General features: G+C 49.3%; 2 protein-coding genes, 1 long non-coding RNA gene and 2 other non-coding genes across 6 annotated transcripts in view; 1 reads left to right on the forward strand and 4 right to left on the reverse strand.

The window, feature by feature from the left end:
- GTF2F2 (general transcription factor IIF subunit 2) overlaps positions 1–2,459 on the forward strand; it is a 91,980-nt gene extending 89,521 nt beyond the window's left edge. For both annotated transcript variants that reach the window (XM_087757777.1, XM_087757778.1), the window contains one exon: positions 1,570–2,459. In XM_087757777.1, the coding sequence (XP_087613903.1) occupies positions 1,570–1,689 (120 nt within the window). In that variant the 3' untranslated portion in view covers positions 1,690–2,459. The remainder of the gene's footprint in view (positions 1–1,569) is intronic.
- Positions 1,918–11,423, reverse strand: LOC148055882 (uncharacterized). Its single transcript, XR_015704774.1, has 2 exons — positions 2,749–11,423; positions 1,918–2,330 (listed from the first exon to the last, which is right to left on the reverse strand). It is a non-coding gene; the product is annotated as an uncharacterized LOC148055882 (long non-coding RNA).
- Positions 11,308–11,443, reverse strand: LOC148055883 (small nucleolar RNA SNORA31). The gene has a single exon (XR_015705213.1). It is a non-coding gene; the product is annotated as a small nucleolar RNA SNORA31 (small nucleolar RNA).
- Positions 11,444–12,220: 777 nt separating this feature from the next.
- On the reverse strand, positions 12,221–16,618 carry TPT1 (tumor protein, translationally-controlled 1). The gene is made up of 6 exons (XM_087758952.1): positions 16,464–16,618; positions 16,024–16,097; positions 15,371–15,561; positions 14,521–14,626; positions 13,909–14,025; positions 12,221–12,450 (listed from the first exon to the last, which is right to left on the reverse strand). The coding sequence occupies exons 1-6, from the start codon at positions 16,489–16,491 to the stop codon at positions 12,448–12,450; spliced, it is 519 nt and encodes a 172-aa protein (XP_087615078.1). The 5' UTR covers positions 16,492–16,618; the 3' UTR covers positions 12,221–12,447.
- LOC148055884 (small nucleolar RNA SNORA31) lies at positions 12,516–12,645 on the reverse strand. Its single transcript, XR_015705211.1, has one exon. It is a non-coding gene; the product is annotated as a small nucleolar RNA SNORA31 (small nucleolar RNA).
- Positions 16,619–17,249: the final 631 nt, after the last annotated feature.

A 17,249-nucleotide genomic window follows, 5' to 3' on the forward strand; every position in this document is an offset into this window, starting at 1 on the left:
ACATGAGTCCAAATGAAGTATCTTCATTAGTATGGGATATGGACTTTTTTTTGCTTTGTACATTTTTGTTGTGTACCTGGCGAGAGACTAATGATCGGTTTCTCTAAAAGAGACTTTTTACTGACTGAGAACATACTTTTTATTTATTTCCCAACTTTTCCATTTAGCAAAAAATGGGAAGAGTGTAAGGAAGAGACTGGGCAACCAGCCTTTCCTTTTTTCCTATGTCATCATTATGTTTTTTTTAATGAGTTGGAGTATGTTGATATTGGCACTCAGTGGAACTGTGGATACAGTAAATAAAAGGGTTCCAGTAACTCCAGTTCAATATATGCTCTCAAAGAGGATTAAATTGCTCAAACTAAAGCAATTACGAATTTAATGTGGGGATTCTCAAACTGTGGTCTGTGGTTGCCATGGCAATCCGCTCAAGTCAGTCCCGATTAATATTTAAACAAACAAGCAGGCAAACAGCTCTTTAAAAAATGAAACAAATTAGTAGTGTTTATTATAGAGTAAAGGCGGGCGATATTAGTGAGCTGTCTTGTGTCAAAGGTTATACTACTGGTATCATAGCTTTGCTTGGGTTTTTTTTTATTTCTCTTCCTAGCCTTAATATTTGAATGTATTAGAAAATTCTCTGGTACCTACTCAGCTCTCCTCTAAAAACGAGACCATAATAAAATGCTTAAAGCTTTGCAAAATGGCATGAAAACCAACAGCTCAGGTCTTTGATGGGGTCTGAATAAGGCAGGGAGTTTCAAGATAATCCCAGCCCAAGCAAGATGAAAAGCCAAGAGCTTTTATCTCACATGGAGAAATTGCAGCAGGAGGAAGATGTGTGAGGTAACGGTGATGTACAGACCCGCACAGTGGCTGCGTCCCACCGCCCCGGGGAGCAACCTCGTGCACAGCGGCCGCCCGCACGGCTCGCTGTCTGTGGCGGCTGCAGGCTCCCAGGGCAGAAAGCCTGCTCGTGTCCCCACTCCTCCGCAGTCACGTGAGAAACCTAACAGCACACAGATTTTTGGACCAGCTGCGGATCTGATACTCAGGGTACGTCGGGCATATCGCAGCCTTTTGATTTTGCAAGTGCCCCGTCTTGAGACAGGAGCTGCAGAGCATCTCCACTAGCTCCTCCGTGGGTGGGTGCTACTGCTGTAGGTCTCAGTAGCCTCAGCATCGCCTTCCCAGAGGTGCTGGGAGCTTCGTTTCAGCAGCCCATGGAGCAATTCATCTAGCTAGTACCAGCTTCTCCACACCCTGGCAGGGCTGCGCAGGGACTGCCCAGGAGCCATCACCCCTGGGACGTAGGTGCTCCTTGCTGCTGCATCCCTGAGGCTTACACTGGGCATTACACCCGGGCTGCTCTAATCCCCCGTGGTGCCTGGGGATTGAAGTCTATCACGGAGTCGTTACCGCACAAGTTAGTGCTGATCAGCCAACCTCACTGTCCACCTGGTAGTTTTTATGAACCGAGTTGATGTGATTGAGCAGATCTTGAGATGTTGTGTAGGAACTGCGGTAATTGTCTGCCTGTATAATTTGAATTTTTTTTTTTCCTTTCAGATATACTTGAAAGAAATTTTAAGAGAAATAGGCATCTACAACGTGAAGGGGACCCACAAAAACACATGGGAGCTAAAGCCAGAATACAGACACTATCAAGGAGAAGACAAGAGTGATTAACAAAAGCATTTATGAAGCAAGAGAGAATTAGAGTGATTGCACTGAGGGAACCATGGTGGTTTTACAGACAGGACTAAGCACAGCGCAATTCTGCAAGGTTCAAGTTAAATTAAAGCAGCTGATACTTTGTAATTTTCCATAGCTTCATTTTTTTCCCAAGGAATATTTCTTGTATGTTTCTATAAGTGTTTTGTCTTTTGACAGGAAAAAAATATTTATAGAATAAACTTGTATTAGATTTATCTTTATTAGAAATCTTTTGAGTTCTGATCTTACTTTTTCTTGGTAGCTTTGTGGCTTTTCCAAGCCTTGATGACTTTGAAGGAAAACGTGTCCTAGAGGAACCCGTAACTTTGTGGGTTTGCATTCCAGTGGAACCAGGTTAATACCCTCACTTCTGCTGGGATCTGTCAGGGCTTCATCTGGAAGGCTGTAAAGGTACACAACCCTTTGTGCAGCGTTTGGGTGGAACGGACAGGATGCTCCTTTTGGGATCGGGCTTTAGGAAAAACAGCCACAACCGTGGTGCTTATCACAGTCCTTAGACTCCATGGGAACAAATCAACAGTTAAAAACCCATAAAGCAAAGGCTGTTCAATACACAGGTCAGTGGGAAGATGACAGTCCCCTCCAGGTGATTACTGAGAAAAAAAATGAAATGTCTGTCTGTTAGGTACATCAAGGAATAGACTTATCTTTCATTTGTTTTTTATGTTGTTACTGATGTTTTATGTTTAAGCATATCAATAAAAGCATTATTTTAATTTGTACCACGCAATGTTCTACATTATTGACTGAACACATTATGATATAGATAGCATTTTTTTTCAAACCATGTTTTTATTGCTGGCTTTGCCACTGGGTTTCTGTGTGTTTTGTGATTGCTTAACGTACCCATGTCTCTGTTCCCCCATTTTTGAAATGCCCATTGCAAGGGTTGTCTATTCAGCATCCTTTTTCTGAGGCAGATGGGACGGGACTATTTAATTATGTTCTCAAAGCATTTATGTTAAAAAAAAGAGCAAAGAAAACAGAGTGGAAAAAAACTCATTAGTATACCTGTAAATGAAGCAGAAGGTGAGGTTTCATAGCACAACTTTCACATTCCCTCAGGTCCTTTAGTTGTGTGCATCACTTCTGCACACGCTAATAAAATAACAGGTCTGCGTGAAAAGCAAACGTTCCATTATTGGTCCTCTTGGAAGCAGTGAAAGGTTTGGAGGGGGGCCAAATGCCTTTGGAGGTTTGTAAAACAACTCTGACCCCTACGCATAAGTCACACATTTTAATTCTGCTCAATTCATTTTTTCTAGAATTGTTTGTGTAGGTATCTCTCTACAGATAGCTTCCTGCTGGTGCTCAGCTTCCTGTGGTATGAAGTGTCCAGTTCCTAGGAGGCGGACTACTGAGAGCTTTTGAAGAGCAGATTGCATTCCAGGGATGCATGTGTGTGCTTTCATAAACATTGCCGTTGACTCCTGTCTCCTCAGGCTCTATGAGCAGGACCCAGCTTGCTAAAGGCTGCAGGGATATCTGAGGATGCTGAGAGGAACCTGGGAGGTCAGCCTTCATGTCTTGCTACAGTATGTGATGTGCTCCCCAGCAACAGCCAGAGCCTGCATGCATTGCTGTCCTCCTTGTGCTGTTCGAGTCCTCCAGAGACTTGTGTTCACAACCGTGTAGGATGAGAACTCTTGCTTTTCATGAGCTGGGCTCCTCTGTTGAATTTGTGTCCTGTTTGAGCAGCTAAGGTACCTGGGAAGTCTAGGTCAGCTTCTCCCTTATGTTGCTCCTCACTTGATCTTCTAAAACCATGCAGGGGAATGCCATACAATCCTGATTGATGTAGTAGTGTTGTAATTCAGTGCCACAGGTAAAAATGACCATGCCGTTTCAGAGGGAAAAGGTTACCTTTAGTGGGATCTAGCTTAGCGGGAAAGTATTTTGGATCTGCTTCTATTTTTGGTTTTATGTGAGTTTACTGCGTCACAATTTGTCTTCAGTTGAGAGGGACATAATCAGTCAGTGTGAAATGCCAGAAGATCTAAGTAAAGTATGTATTTTATTGATCTGCAGAGTGCCTTTGGACAGGGTAAATAGGCTCTACTTAGCAGTAATGGAAAGTGTACAGAGCATGCCATTTTTAATGGGTTTTATGTTTTTTACAAAAAAATTATTTTTACGGGCATCATTAAAAACATGGAGAGTGCTAGAAGTAAACGCGCAGTGGAGCTTTCAACCAACGAGCAACAGAAAGGTTGAGGAAAGCCAAGGTGCCCTGTTTCCCTTGCAGCCTTCTCTGGAGCAGTGCCAGTTTTCAGGCTAAAAGGGGAACGGGACGATGAAGAAACTATTTCAAAAAACAACTGGGAAATGTTACACCAGGATAAACTAAAAAAAAAGACATCCAGTGGACAGTCTAGAAGCCAGGCAGATCCTGAAGCGTTTTTTTTCCTGCTTCCTGCATGATTTTGAAGGCTTTCTAGCTTGTTAGTGTGCAACTGGAATTTTAGCCCCAAGAACAGCCACAAAATCCATGTGGCATGAGAGAAGAGCACAACGAGCCCACAGGGGTGCTGAGCAAGAGGATGGGTGCTGAGCAAGAGGATGAAAGATGCTCTCCTGCCCTGACACCGGGACCCGTATGGTGCATTCAAGGACTCTCCTGCCTGGTGGGAGCGCACAGTCAAGATGGAGGTGGAGTTGTTAGGTGCCGTTTGCAGGTCATCATCCAGCCTGCAGCCAAGCCTTGCAGCACAAACCACCCTAGAGACAGAAGCAGCAGGCTGCTACGGGCCCCACATTCTCCCTTCTGCAGTAGCTCAAGGTACTGCAGGATCAGTCTAACTTCATGCAAGGCTGCGGTAATGATTTAGCATTTGGGGCAACCTCAGTGGGATCCAGTATGTAATAACCAGCAAAAACTCTCCGGCTCCGCTCCGCTTGTTCTGCGCGGGGACCTTATGCAAGTGCTGTTAGCAGGATTGCCGTATGCCAAGAGAGAGGAGGAGGAGGCTCGTAGGTGTTCAAGTCTGAGTCCCTGGCCCCCACATTTGGATTAATTTAAACTCTGAACTCACAGCAGTGATGAACACTGATTCCTTGCCGGTCTTCCCATGTGCTGCTGTCTCTGCTCACTGCTGAACTCCGCTCGTGCAGATGTTCTTGACTATCAGTGGTCGAAACATTGGTCCACAAGCGGGTCCCATAGGCACAAGCAGAAGTATCAATGTGCTAAATGCCATTAAATGAGATTAAAAGTGCGTCCACTGTCTAGCATTACTTCTCCCGAATGACCAATTCTTTGAGTCATCAGAAGTTTTATACTCTGTAAGCCCAGCTGGTGCAGGCATGGGCCTGAGCTGATGGAAGGCGGCAGCGATGCAACTGCCCCAGTAGAGACATCCCCGTGCCAGTGGGCCGGGAACAGGTGAGAAGGTGCGAGCCTGGAGGCTGCTGCTGCTACGTGGGGAAGGGGAGCGGATTTGAACCCGGCATGGGACAGGCTGGTCCCAGCGCTGCCCCCGCTTCCCTCCCTGCCAGCTCACAGCTCTCACCATCCGCCTGCCTCCTCCACAGCCCTGCCTACAGCCAGCCCGGAGGCTGCTGGTGGGACAGGCAGGACTCCACGAGGAACAGGAGCAGAAAGTACCAAGCGTGAATATGAGGCGCGGACTGGCAAGAAGCGACGTGGCTACAAGACCTCTGCTGCCTACACCACATCTTCAACACAGAGCTTGTAGTGGGATTGGCGGTCGCTAGCTGCTTTGGTCCCAGTGGATGGTCCCTAAAGTCAGCCATGCTTTGAGTCAGCTACCTATTGTCTTCACCAGCTGCTTGGAGTCAGCTCCAGCTGAACATACCTCCTGCGTGTGTCAGCTATGCCCACCCACATTCACATGTCCTTGTTGCCAGGGTGGCATTTTTTTCATTAGTCACCGTTCATTGACTCCTAACAAATCCTTTTTCTCACTAATGCAGTATCAGAGCTGAGCTGCTGCTCCAGGCTCACCTGGAAGATAGCTCTCCTCCTTGAGATTTTCAGAGAGCTGTGGCTGGGTGCAACCTGCCCCATTGCTCATACCAGTGGCAGGACTGGAGGACTCTTCCTGGGTCTCCTAACCAAGACTGTGTGTGGCTATCAGGCTGTAGGGTCAGCCTTTCTCTGGGAGTGTTTAATTATTTGCACAAGGATGACAAACTCCAGCAGAAAAGATCAAAAAAGGCCCTTTCCAGAAGAGCCCAGCACCTGGTGCTACAGCAGGTGTCTTAAGGCTCAAGCAGGTCAAACTCTTCCACCTTCAGCCTCTCATCAAACACAAAAATTTTGGAGTACATCGCATTTTGGAATAGGGAATTGGTAAATATCTTTGGATGGGGAGCATGGGGCACCCAGAAGCCAGAGGGGTGAATGATCGCAGGTGCCATTCAGCTGACCACACCTAGGGCTTCACCTAGGGCTTGTGTGATGAGTGAGATTCAAGCACCAGCAGCTGAACTTACAGCAACCCTCTTCTCCTTCCCATCTCAGCAAATCTCAGCACAAGGAGCTGCTTGGTACCAGTCCTACTGGTCTTAGGAGTACCTCAGCCAAAATGTGTCCCTTGGAGGAGGGACAAGTCCCCCTCCCAAGAGAGGGACTTTCTGCTCTTAGTGTCACACAGGGGTTTGGGCTTTTGCAGCTGGTGTGTTCGCAATTATAAGCAAATAAATGGGATAAGGGGGAAGCTGCAGTACTTGCCTTTCTTGAAAGGAAGGGAATGACTGCTTCTTTTCACCTCTACTCCATTAACTAGTTTTACCTTTGAAGCTCGTTCTTGGGAGTGGGATTTCCACAGGGAGGGTTGATAGTACTGGGGGAGGGAAATGGCATCAACCTGACCAAGGCTTCACATGTCTAATTTAAGGTCTTTTTTTTTTTCTTTTTTCTTTTTCTTTCAGAGAGGCTCACATAAAACCCAGTATGGATTCCTGAAAAGCCTTCCTCCACTGCCCGGCCAAGCCCAGCCCCAGGAAGAGGCTATTTATACTCCAGCAATGGGAGAGGCAGCAAGAAGCAAGGGTTGCATCCATGCAGGGTCCACCAGCCCAGGCGCCCCCAGACATGGGATTTTCTTCCTGCGTGTCCTTCCCAAAGCCGCCTGGCCTGCAGTAAGCAAGGTGGCCATGAACACAAAACCCCCTTCTACTTGTGGGCAGCTATCTTGCCCTTTCAGCTTAAAACTCAGGTGGGTTTACGGGAGTCAAACCACTCTTAGCCCCACCATGACAAGTGAACTGGATGGCACGTACTGCCAGGAGGCAGCCACTGAGCCAGGGCAGCCAAAGCTGATGGGTGAAGGGCTATGCCAGCCCCCTTAAACACCTTTTCATGGGCAGCTTGGGTAAGCACCAGCAGCTGCAGGCAGTTTTATGGTGCTGCAACCACACAGCTGCAGGAGGCAGGGAAATCATCCCTCCCTGCCTTGACTGGAGGGGCCAAGGGTGCCCAGCTCCAGCGCAGACACAGCTGTAGGTAGAGGAGATGAACCTTAGCCCTTGCACCAGACTATTCCAGTAGCAAGGGGTTTTGCCAGCTGAGCATCCACAGTTGGCAGGGAGGAAGCAGACAGCTTTATGTGGTCTTTTCTCAACTACTGTATCACAAAGGATTTGGGAAGCTAATTCTTAAATCCTCTCTGGACATTGAGTTTTTTGGACATTCCCTATAAAAATCAAACAGCTGCATTGCTTTGGCAGGGCTGCTGGCATGCCTGCACCTTGCTGAGAATGGGAGGAAAAGGGCTGCTCTCCCAAATGCCAGCAGTGCTTTCTGCTGCTGCTGCTGGTTACAGACGGAGAGGTGAATCCAAGCCGTTGGCTCCCAGGATGACAAGAGGGCCACGGAGAAACAATTGCTCATCATTTTTCTCACCGAGCTCAGCCACTGCCTCATTGGCAAGGTTGGTATCACACACCAAAATAGTCTAAAAAGGCCTCCTAGCATCAGTTTAAGGGTGTTTTGGCTCCTTTGCGCCAGAAGTGGAAGGTGATAAATGCAGCCCTAATGACTCAAAACACCCAGCAGCTACACGCATCCTCAACAACATCCTGCCATGCTCCTGCGTAACACTTCCACAGTTACCAGCATTTGCTGGCACCAAAAAAAAGCTCCCCCAGGCCACAGCCCTGGCCACAGCCATTTGGCTGTGATCTTTGCACAACAGCTTCCAGCTGCAGCTTCAACCAAAAGCCAGCCAAGGCACAGGGACCACAAAGCAGCATGCGTGCACTCCTAGCAATGGATTTTGGGCTGTTTATGGCAAAGACTTTCAGGCTTGGCTAGGTTTTTTTTCCCCTCCTACTGAGACATCTCCAAGCTAAATGAACACGGTGTTTAACTGCTGCTCTCCCACTGTGGGCTAGCGGCAATGTGATTTACTTGCCAGCGGGTGCAGGGCAAAACATCCCAGATTACAATGGCAGCCACATCCCAGGGAAGTGGCTGCAGAGCTGAAGCGCAGCTGGAGGTCCATGGGAGCAGAGGGAGGCATCTTACCTACTCCAAGCCAGCAGCAGCATGTGAGAAAGCAGAGGTTATCTTGATGAAGATACTATTGCTGTTTAATAAAAGCATCCTCCCTAGACAGCTGTCGCTGAAAACACTGCCAGGACTGCTGAGCAGTCAGAGACTTGCTAAGGGAAGGAAGCAAGTTGCAGCTTTATGTTTTTCTACATCTCTTTTAAAAAAATAATCTAATTTTACTTCTCTGACAACAACCATGACCTAAGCTTATGGTAAGTCCCTCCTGGCCTTGAGCTCAACCATGTAAACAAAATAAAAACAAAACAAAACACAAAACAAAGCAAACCCAACTCTGTTCCCTACATCCTCTCATTTAAACTTTTCCCTTTGCAGGTTCTCCCTCCTCATGCTGAAGCTGAGGGCCACACAAGGCTCCAGGACCATCACCCACCTGGGCTCCAGCACCCACCCCCTGGCCATGCTGAGTGGACAAAGGGCCAGAGCCGGGCTGGCTCGGCCGGGCACCTAAGAGGTGGCAACAGGGGTATCCAGCTCCCCATGGCCCCACCAGCGCCTCTCCCAGCACACCAGATGTTCCCTCCACTGCATGAACATCCCCAAGCCTGCACCCTTTCTCCTCAAAGCAGGCAGCCGAGAAGCAACGAGCTGCTGCAGCAGCATTCGGATGTTAACAGCACAGTCACTGGCCCGCAGGAGGTGGGATTTTTTGCCAGTGCTTGGCTGAACCCCGGCACATGAGCTGTGGGTTGAAGATGCTGCGGGGATGCTTTGAGAAGGCAAAAGAGTAGATTTGTAGATGGGGCAAGACCCAGCTTAGGCAGCAAAACCATGAGACAAAGAGCAGGCATTGAGGGGGAGCGGTGGGCTGTGAGGGCGAAAGGCCAAGGGACCCACGGGACATGTGCCCAGCACAGTAGCTGCTTCCTCCAGCCCCAAGACATCACTCCCTTAACCACAAGACACTAAAGAGGGAGTTTTTTCCCCTCTTCATAAGCAATCAGCCTTCCTTCCCCTGCCAGCAGCCAGCTTGTGGTAGGTGCAGGAGCAGCCTCCTGGCCCTGTGTCCGGGCTGAGACCTGAGCCAGCAAAGGAAAGGTTTCTACCCAGCCGCTTAACCTGCTCCGTGAGGCTTGGGGGAAGAGCTATTTGGATCCTTCCCAGCTCCACAGGCCCTTCCAGCCATGGAAAATACCTTCCCAGGAATGCAAGATACAAGCCTGATAAGCATATGTTTTAAAACAAGATGGGGATAGGCTTTAAAGCTGTTCTTCAGTTCAAGCTGTGTTTAAGCAGCACCAGGGTCATTTGTTATGATGGGGGATTTTTATCAATTCAATAACTCCAAAGCTGTAGCATTACAGCAGTATGAAGCCTTGCCTTCTCAAATCACTTTAGCTTTTCAGCCCCAGAAAACAGCTGCTTGAAATGAAGAGGGGCCAGAAGAGGAGGAATTGGGTTACAAGGAAATACACTGACTTCATTTCCAACTCGGAGAGTTGCGTCACGGACTGTTGACAAGTGCATTTACCAGCCACAGGCCTCCCACTTAACAGCATGTAGCAACTCCTGACGCAAGAGGCTGGATCCTGACTTTCCCTCGCCCTGCCTCCACTGCAGGCAGCTACTACAGCAGTGCAGCTGAGACCACCGCTTGTCACCGCCACGGTCCTTCCCTGCCATCGAGTGTGGTTTAACCTCTCCTCCCTGGTGCCTGGCAGGCTTGACACCGCAGAGCAGCAAAACTTGCCCTTTTCCCTGAGAAACTGAAAGCAGCAATGCATTTTTGGGAAGCATGGCACAGTCAGGAGCAAAACCACTTCTCTTGCAGCTCACTGGAGAGAAGAGCAGAACAAAATCCTGCATCTCAAGAGCCTTTGAACTGACACTTTCCTACAACAGGCTGAGAGAAGACTTCCCATCAGAGGCTCCACCATGCAGAAAAGCATATGACACTGTTAGGAATGTGTAACCCACTAGTTAGGCATGTTTGCACACACCAATTAAATATCCCAATTAGCCTGGAGTACAGACAGGATGGCACGCAGTTTGCCATAAGCTATTCAACCCAACACCAACACTGTGCTCATCATGCTTCTAAGCACCTGCCTTTCAAAGCAGCACCTCATCATTTCTACGCAGCTGCCACACAGCAATTTGCTCCAGGCTTGTGCCCAGGGTTCCCAGCCTCAGCACAACTAGCCAGGCAGGGGGAAGAGCTGTTTCACTCCCACATCCCAGCTCTGCTCAGTTTTAAACGCTTTGACTCACTGCAAGTGGGAGCCAGGGGTGTTAGGGGCTGCACGGCCATGTGAGCACTGCCCTGCCCACGCTAAACTTCCTCCTCCGAGACACAAGTCTCAAACTAAGCAAGTGTTTACTCTCCCTTTCCTTTAAGGCTCCCAGTTTTTAACAAAGATGCAACAGGAAGGGTAAGATAGCATCCTCACCTGGCCCCATTAAACAAACCCTCTGCAAGGAAAGCAAGAGCTGGCTCACAGTGATTTTATGCAGGCTTTGAACCTGCCTCCCTGCCTTTCAGCCCCATTGGGTGAAGGCAGAGGAGCATTAATTTACATTGCTCAGATTACACCAAAATTGTACCTCAGCCAGAAGTGCAGCTGGCCCAAGACCCTTTCTTGGGAAAGCTAAAAAAATAGATATGTAAATGAAGTTCCCACAGCACTAAAATAGGGTGTGTTTAAACCAGACAGGAACCTCCAAGATAACTAGGGCGCACTCCACTCCCACCTCCCCAGGCAGTATCTCACTCCTCCCGTCCCACTGCCGCATCTATCTCACCCCTGCGGAAACCTCCACCTCCGCCCTCCGGCACCAGGGGCCAAAACCCAACACAAGACAGCCAAGATGCCAAAACTCTGCTGAAGCGGAGGCCCAAGGCCTCACAGATCAACAGCCAGCGAGCAGGTCATGCCCTCCCCTTTTAGGCACCTTCAGCTCCTATACCCCTAACAGTTAACAACCGGTATTTGGTATTCGTGTCTGTCCAAGGCAGCATCCCTGGTCAGGCACACACAACCCTGCTGCCAGCGGCAGCACAAACCCCCTGGCCACAGCTGGGGCTCCGTGAAGGCATCTGTATTCCTTTATTCAATCCAGACTGCCACGAGGTCAGGCAGGTGGAAAGCGCAAGGAACCCGTTACTGTTGCATCTCAGCAAGAACCAGAGAAGCAATGGCCGTTTGCTCCAGGTCTGTCAAACAGATGCATTTCCTAACAAGGAACACAGCAGGAACAGAAGTTATAAATACCAAATACTTGAAACTTACCTAAGTCTCAAGCCCAGACATGCACTGGCTTTGTGATAAGCCTAGGACAGGGCTAGGCCATTCTGACATTTCTCTCCCCAAGGAGACGGCAAGTACAGGAAAAACCCAAATCCTGTAACTTGACTGAGTTCTAGTTAATCCGCTCCCGAGTAGCTGTCAAATACAGGGGAGCAGTGCCACAGCCAGGCTGTGTTGGACAACCCAGGAATTTCACCCCCTCCCCACCATGTTCCCACTACCTGGGCTCAGATGGAGTGCTGGTGTTAGACTAACACTCCATCCCTCCTCCTACCTTAATCCTGAAGTCATAGTACAGCTGAGGACAGACTCAAGTGTCCTTGTCTGACAAAGAAACTCAGCCAGCACTCAGCCTAAGTAGCACATATTCCATTCTGTTGGGCTTTTTTTTATTTTTTTTTTACTAGTTTTGGTATCTGGTTCCAGAGATAGAAGTCCCTGTGCAATCATGAAAGATGAAGAAGGTCCACTCCACTACGATGACATTTCTTGAGCTTTGCCTCATTCCCCTCAGCCTGCTCTTGCACTCCAATGCCACAGGTAGAAACTACGCGAGGTCTGCCTGGAGACAGTCAAGTTGTAGCGCGCTAGGACCAGGCTATACTACTGACAGTACCAAATCCTGGGACAAACATCTTGCTGCAACCTCTCCTGCAAGGCACCCTAAGAAACACACTAGACCAAAAGGCATCACCTAGAATGGGTTTAAATGAGTTTTATTTTAGACAACCTACATGACAGATGTTTGGTTTTTTCTTTTTTTAAAACAATGCCTCCACTCCAAATCAGGGTCAAAGTAAGTGAATAAAGCTCAAGATGACATCAGTCCAGTTGTTAGACACTGCCAATTCCTGGTGTTGTGCCGATGAAGAAGAAACAGCAGCCAGCTATGAAGACAGGTGATCCAAATCCATACTGTTTGATTTGTTACTGAAACGAGAGTAGCAAGTGTTAGTTCAAGGTCATGACAGCCAGGGTAAGTTTCCATAACCGATTCGTGTATTCCCTAATTCAATCTGAGCTGCCACAGTCAGGCAGGCAGAAAGCGCAAGGAAGTTATTTTTGCATCTTAGTGCAAACCAGAGAGCAACAGGACAAGTGCTCATGGTCTATCAGAGGATGCTGAGCTTCTCTACAATCATACAGAGCAACTGGCATCAGCTGCTGAGCAAGCCAGACAAGAGACTCATTCACACCCTTTTTGCTTGACACGTCAGGTTTCAGATTTCCTCTCAAATAAGAGCATGTCCTAAGCAAGTCCTAAAGCTTACAACGTACATGTTATGTCTTACAAGAGCTGCAGCAAGAAGCTGGAGCAGTTTTTGCCCAGTGGAATGCCTCCCTACTATTCGTTTAACCCTGTCTACTTCAGGATGGGGTATCTGAGTTACAGATCCAGAAGGTCTGCCCAAGTAGCAAGTAGGAGAGATGCACCCAAGCTTCTGCTCCAAGGAGGTACCTTCCAGGTGACTGCCTGTTCTAGGGTCCATGACAGGCATCACCCTTCGGTCAAGCTGCAGGAGGTGGTGTGTCTGGGCCAATACAAGCGTTCCTCTAGTGGGGCCACTGCTCCACACTAGAATTTGGTTCATCTTTACATGACTTGCATACCAGAAAGCCTGTAAGAGGCTTTACAGATAAATTTAGCTGGCTATAAACAGGCTTCGTAAGTCCACAATGACTGGGCAAAGCAATTGGTGATCCCACACTGCCAGTCTGCAGTGAATTCCACAGCTCTCAGAACAAGCAAAAAAAATGCAAGTGTTGGAATCCAAATACTGTTTCCTTGCAACCACGTTCCAACTCAGTAACTAAAGAGAAAGCAGACCACAGGAGCTGCCTGAGCTCAGGCAGTTCGAGATTCCAGATAAAATAAGGTTAAGTATTCAGTCAAGTATTACCATGTTCCCAAATTTAGGGCAATATTTAAACAGATGGTTCTCGCATAACAAATAAGGGCATCAGATTAAGTGAAAGAAGATGAAACGTGATCATGTACGGCACTTCAGAATTAACCCCCACAAGAGGGACCCAAAGTAGAAGTGCTCCATTTCAGAGGACATTGTCTTCAATCTAGTAGTTTAAAACCATTACCAATTACACACATCTCACCAAGGCATTCTCTTCTGCATTTCTGAGCCATTAAGTCACAATGAATCACTGCAGTGAAACTACGTCCCCTTTGAGTATGATTCAGTAGCATACAAGGGAAGTTTCAGCCACTTTGTATAACGTGAAGCAGCAATTAGGCCGTACTTACACAAACTTTAAGTTTTTAAACTGGCAGTTACTGCTTAACCTTAACAGGTATGCGACAGAACAACTGATGCATTGAAAGAGGTAATCATGTAGTTAGGCACATTGATCCAATTCAGGTCTGTTACTTACACATTTCTCAATTTCTAAGCCGTCCTTAAAGAAAATCATATATGGGGTCACACCATCCTCGCGGAAATCCAGGAGAGCCACCATACCATCTGGATTCATGTTCTCTCCTACAAAGAACTTCAGAGAAATGTGTTACTGAGACATTTAATGAGCTACTACCAGGGGAAAGTGCCTTTTGTACAAGAACGCTGTAACATCTACTAGTTCAGTTTAAAGGTCTCCCCGACCAGCTGCAGGGATTTTGCTTTCTGCAGCTTGTCCATTTTAGTACCACATAACTTTACCACACTGCTATGAACAGCACAATAAGACACAAGAGGGGCCAAAGTGATCCATCTTTCAAGTCTCTAACTCCACGGTTCCTAAATGGTGGTAACTACACATGCAGTTAACTACAAGTGTCACAAGCTGACATGAGATCCCCAAACACCTACGAGTCTTTCACCATTTCTCCTCCCTGACTCTCGGAGCCCCTAATACTCTCCTAGAAGGGTACGTTGGATGTCCTCACCACAGGAGCCCTCAAAACTCTCCACACGGTAGTTCAGCAGATGAACCAATTGCAGCTTGTATCACTGCAATACTGCTGAAAGGAGACGTAAGTTTCATTACCTGGTAGTTTTTGAAGTTAGCAAGGATGTGTTTGATTTGTTCTGCAGCCCCTGTCATGAAAGGCTTTACTCTCTCTGGCTTGTGTTCCTCAAGTCTGGCTTTGATTCTGGAAAGGAGAAAAAAAAAAAAGAACCTCTGAAAACATATTCTAGCCTAGTAACTTCATTGTGCAGCATCACATCATAGCAGAAAGAGTTACTAGTAGTCAAACGTTGATTTTGCTGCTTTTCCCTCTCTCCCTCTCAAAGCCCCCAGATTTTAACTTAATTTCACTAGTGAATTAGCAGAGCAGTGCCTGCCACTCATATCAAGCTCATTTTACTTCTAGGCTAGCGGTAGACAAAAATTAGCAAGCCATTTCCACAGCATCAAGAGTACTATCCATCAGTATCACAAAGAAAGTGTTTTCACTTTTAATGCTAACACACTAAGCAACATAAATTATACTTTGAATTAACAAGAAGTTCCATTCATGCACATTATATTTGGACATTTAAACAGTCAAGTTAGAAAAGCTTCCTAAAGCTTTCTTTACCACCCTACCTACCACCCCCTTCCCCATGAAGGTCTGGCATGGAGGAATCAAAGAAAACAAACAGCAACATTACAAATAATATCCAAAGCACATGACCAGGTCCTCTACCTCAGCCAAAATAAACTTAAGATATTCCAGTATCAATTCTTTAGAGTTCCAGTTTTGCCAAGTATTAAGACATTACTGAAGTTCACAGCCAGTTTGGCACCTGTATCAGAACTAACACCTACTAGGAATAAAGTTCAACACTGTTTTAAAAATCTCAACAACCTAACAATTTTGCAATCTCATTTACAGGAAAAGCCTAATACTTACGCTTTCATGTAGTCCTTGATGTACTTCTTGTAGGATTCTTTTGTAAAGCTGGTTTCCTGAAGGTGGTGGTTTATTACTATATCAACACCAGTTATGACCGTGGCTTCTGTTCCATCTCCCTCAGGACCTTCAGCAGAGGCATTGCCACCAATTAGAGAGTCATCAATTTGACCCTCTGTCCTGGTGACCATCTAGATTTAGAGACATCAAAAAACTTAACGGCTCTGCAAAAATCTTAATGCTACCGCTCTTACACATCTATGACCTGACAGCAGGGCATGACTTCAGAGCCACAGTTAAGCGCAAGGAATCTGACTGCAGCCTGAGCACAGATTTCTTAAGCTGGGCTTCTCTCCCGGTGCCCAAGCAAAGCTTCCTTACACCACCGGCACTCCAGCTGGGCTGCCCCAGGCCCTCTCACGCACTGCTTGCGGCAGCAGCCGGCTCTGCCCCGGCCACAGGCACCAGGCCGTGGTGGGTCTTCCCCTCTCGGGCCCCTGGCAGGGAAGCCAGCCCCCTCTCCCCAAACCCTGCCTCCGCCACCGGCCGGGCAGGCCCGGCTCCACGCAGCTGCCGGGCCCTGACTCACGGCAGCGAGGCCGGCCGGCCTCCCCCCACCCTCCCTCGTCCCCCGGGGCGGGCGGGCCACTCACCTTCCCCTCCACTTCCAGGCACAGGCCGTTCGCCACCTCCCGGATCTTGTAGATGTCCGAGAACATCTCGTCCTCTGCGGGGGCACAGACACACACGGGCGGGCGCCGCCGCGTCAGCCGCCGCCCTCCGCCTGCCCGGGCCGGGCCGCGGCTACCTTCCCCCCGCCGGCCTCCCGGGCCAGGCTGCGCTCCCGCTTCCCGTCGCTCCCCACCCCCAGTCCCGGCGCTCCAGCCCGGGCACCGCGGCCTCGCCCGGGCGCTCCATGGCCCTTCCCCCCCACCCACCCACCCCGCACTGCACATGCGCGGGGCCGCCAGGCCCAGCGGCCGGGCCCAGGCCGCCGCCAGCCGCTTCCCCCCGCCGAGCGAGCGAGCAAGCGACCGACCGACCGCCCCTCCGGCCCCCAGCCCCCTCCCCCGCGGCGCGCCGCCGGCCTTACGGCTGATGCAGTCCCGGTAGATGATCATGGCGGCGGCGCGGATCTCTGCGCAGCGACCCGAGAGCGGGCGGGAGCGAGGCGGAAAGGGCCGAGTCAGCGCCTGCCGGAGCTCATATAGCGGGCACCTCCCGGCGCGTCACCGCGCAGGCGCGCCCGCCTCCCCCGCCCCGCCCCCCCGCCCGGCGCCCCCTGGCGGCCTTGGGCGGGCGGCGGTTGTGGCGGGGGGAGGCCGTTAGGCGGCCGTTGGGGCGGGGCGGGGGGGCTTCTGCAGCGCAAGGCGCCTCCCCGCACAGGGCGGTAGGGGCGGGAGGCATGGCGGCGGCAGGGGAAGCGGCAGAGGAAGGCCAGCCTTCTCTACAACTACCTGAGAGGAGGCTGTAGCGAGGTGGGGGTCGGTCTCTTCTCCCAAGTAACAAGCGATAGGACGAGAGGAAACGGCCTCAAGCTGCGCCAGGGGAAGTTTAGGTTGGATATTAGGAAGAACTTCTTCACCGAAAAGGGCAGTCAGGCACTGGAACAGGCTGCCCAGGGAAGTGGTTGAGTCCCCATCCCTGGAGGTACTTAAAAGACGGGTAGACGTGGTGCTCGAGGACATGGTTTAGTGGTGGACTTGGCAGTGCTAGGTTAACGGTTGGACTCTGTGATCTTAAGGGTCTTTTCCAACCTTAACGATTCTATGATTCTGTGGCTCTCTTTGCCCTTGGCCGAGGGCAGGGGGTGAGGACGGCCTGTCACTGTGGTGGGCTTCGCGGTACTGTGGCTGCCAGCTTTGCTCAGCGGCTGTAG

Source organism: Nipponia nippon, unplaced genomic scaffold, assembly GCF_047370975.1.
Source record: "Nipponia nippon isolate SJK-2023a ecotype South Korea unplaced genomic scaffold, ASM4737097v1 scaffold_2, whole genome shotgun sequence".
Lineage (NCBI taxonomy): Eukaryota > Metazoa > Chordata > Aves > Pelecaniformes > Threskiornithidae > Nipponia > Nipponia nippon.

Coding starts and splice junctions, on each gene's coding strand:
- TPT1 (XM_087758952.1), bottom strand. CDS start 16,491: ATGATCATCTACCGGGACTGCATCAGCC. Junction 15,562..16,023: donor GCCTGGAAGTGGAGGGGAAG/GTGAGTGGCCCG, acceptor CTCTAAATCTAG/ATGGTCACCAGGACAGAGGG. Junction 14,026..14,520: donor CTAACTTCAAAAACTACCAG/GTAATGAAACTT, acceptor ATTTCTCTGAAG/TTCTTTGTAGGAGAGAACAT.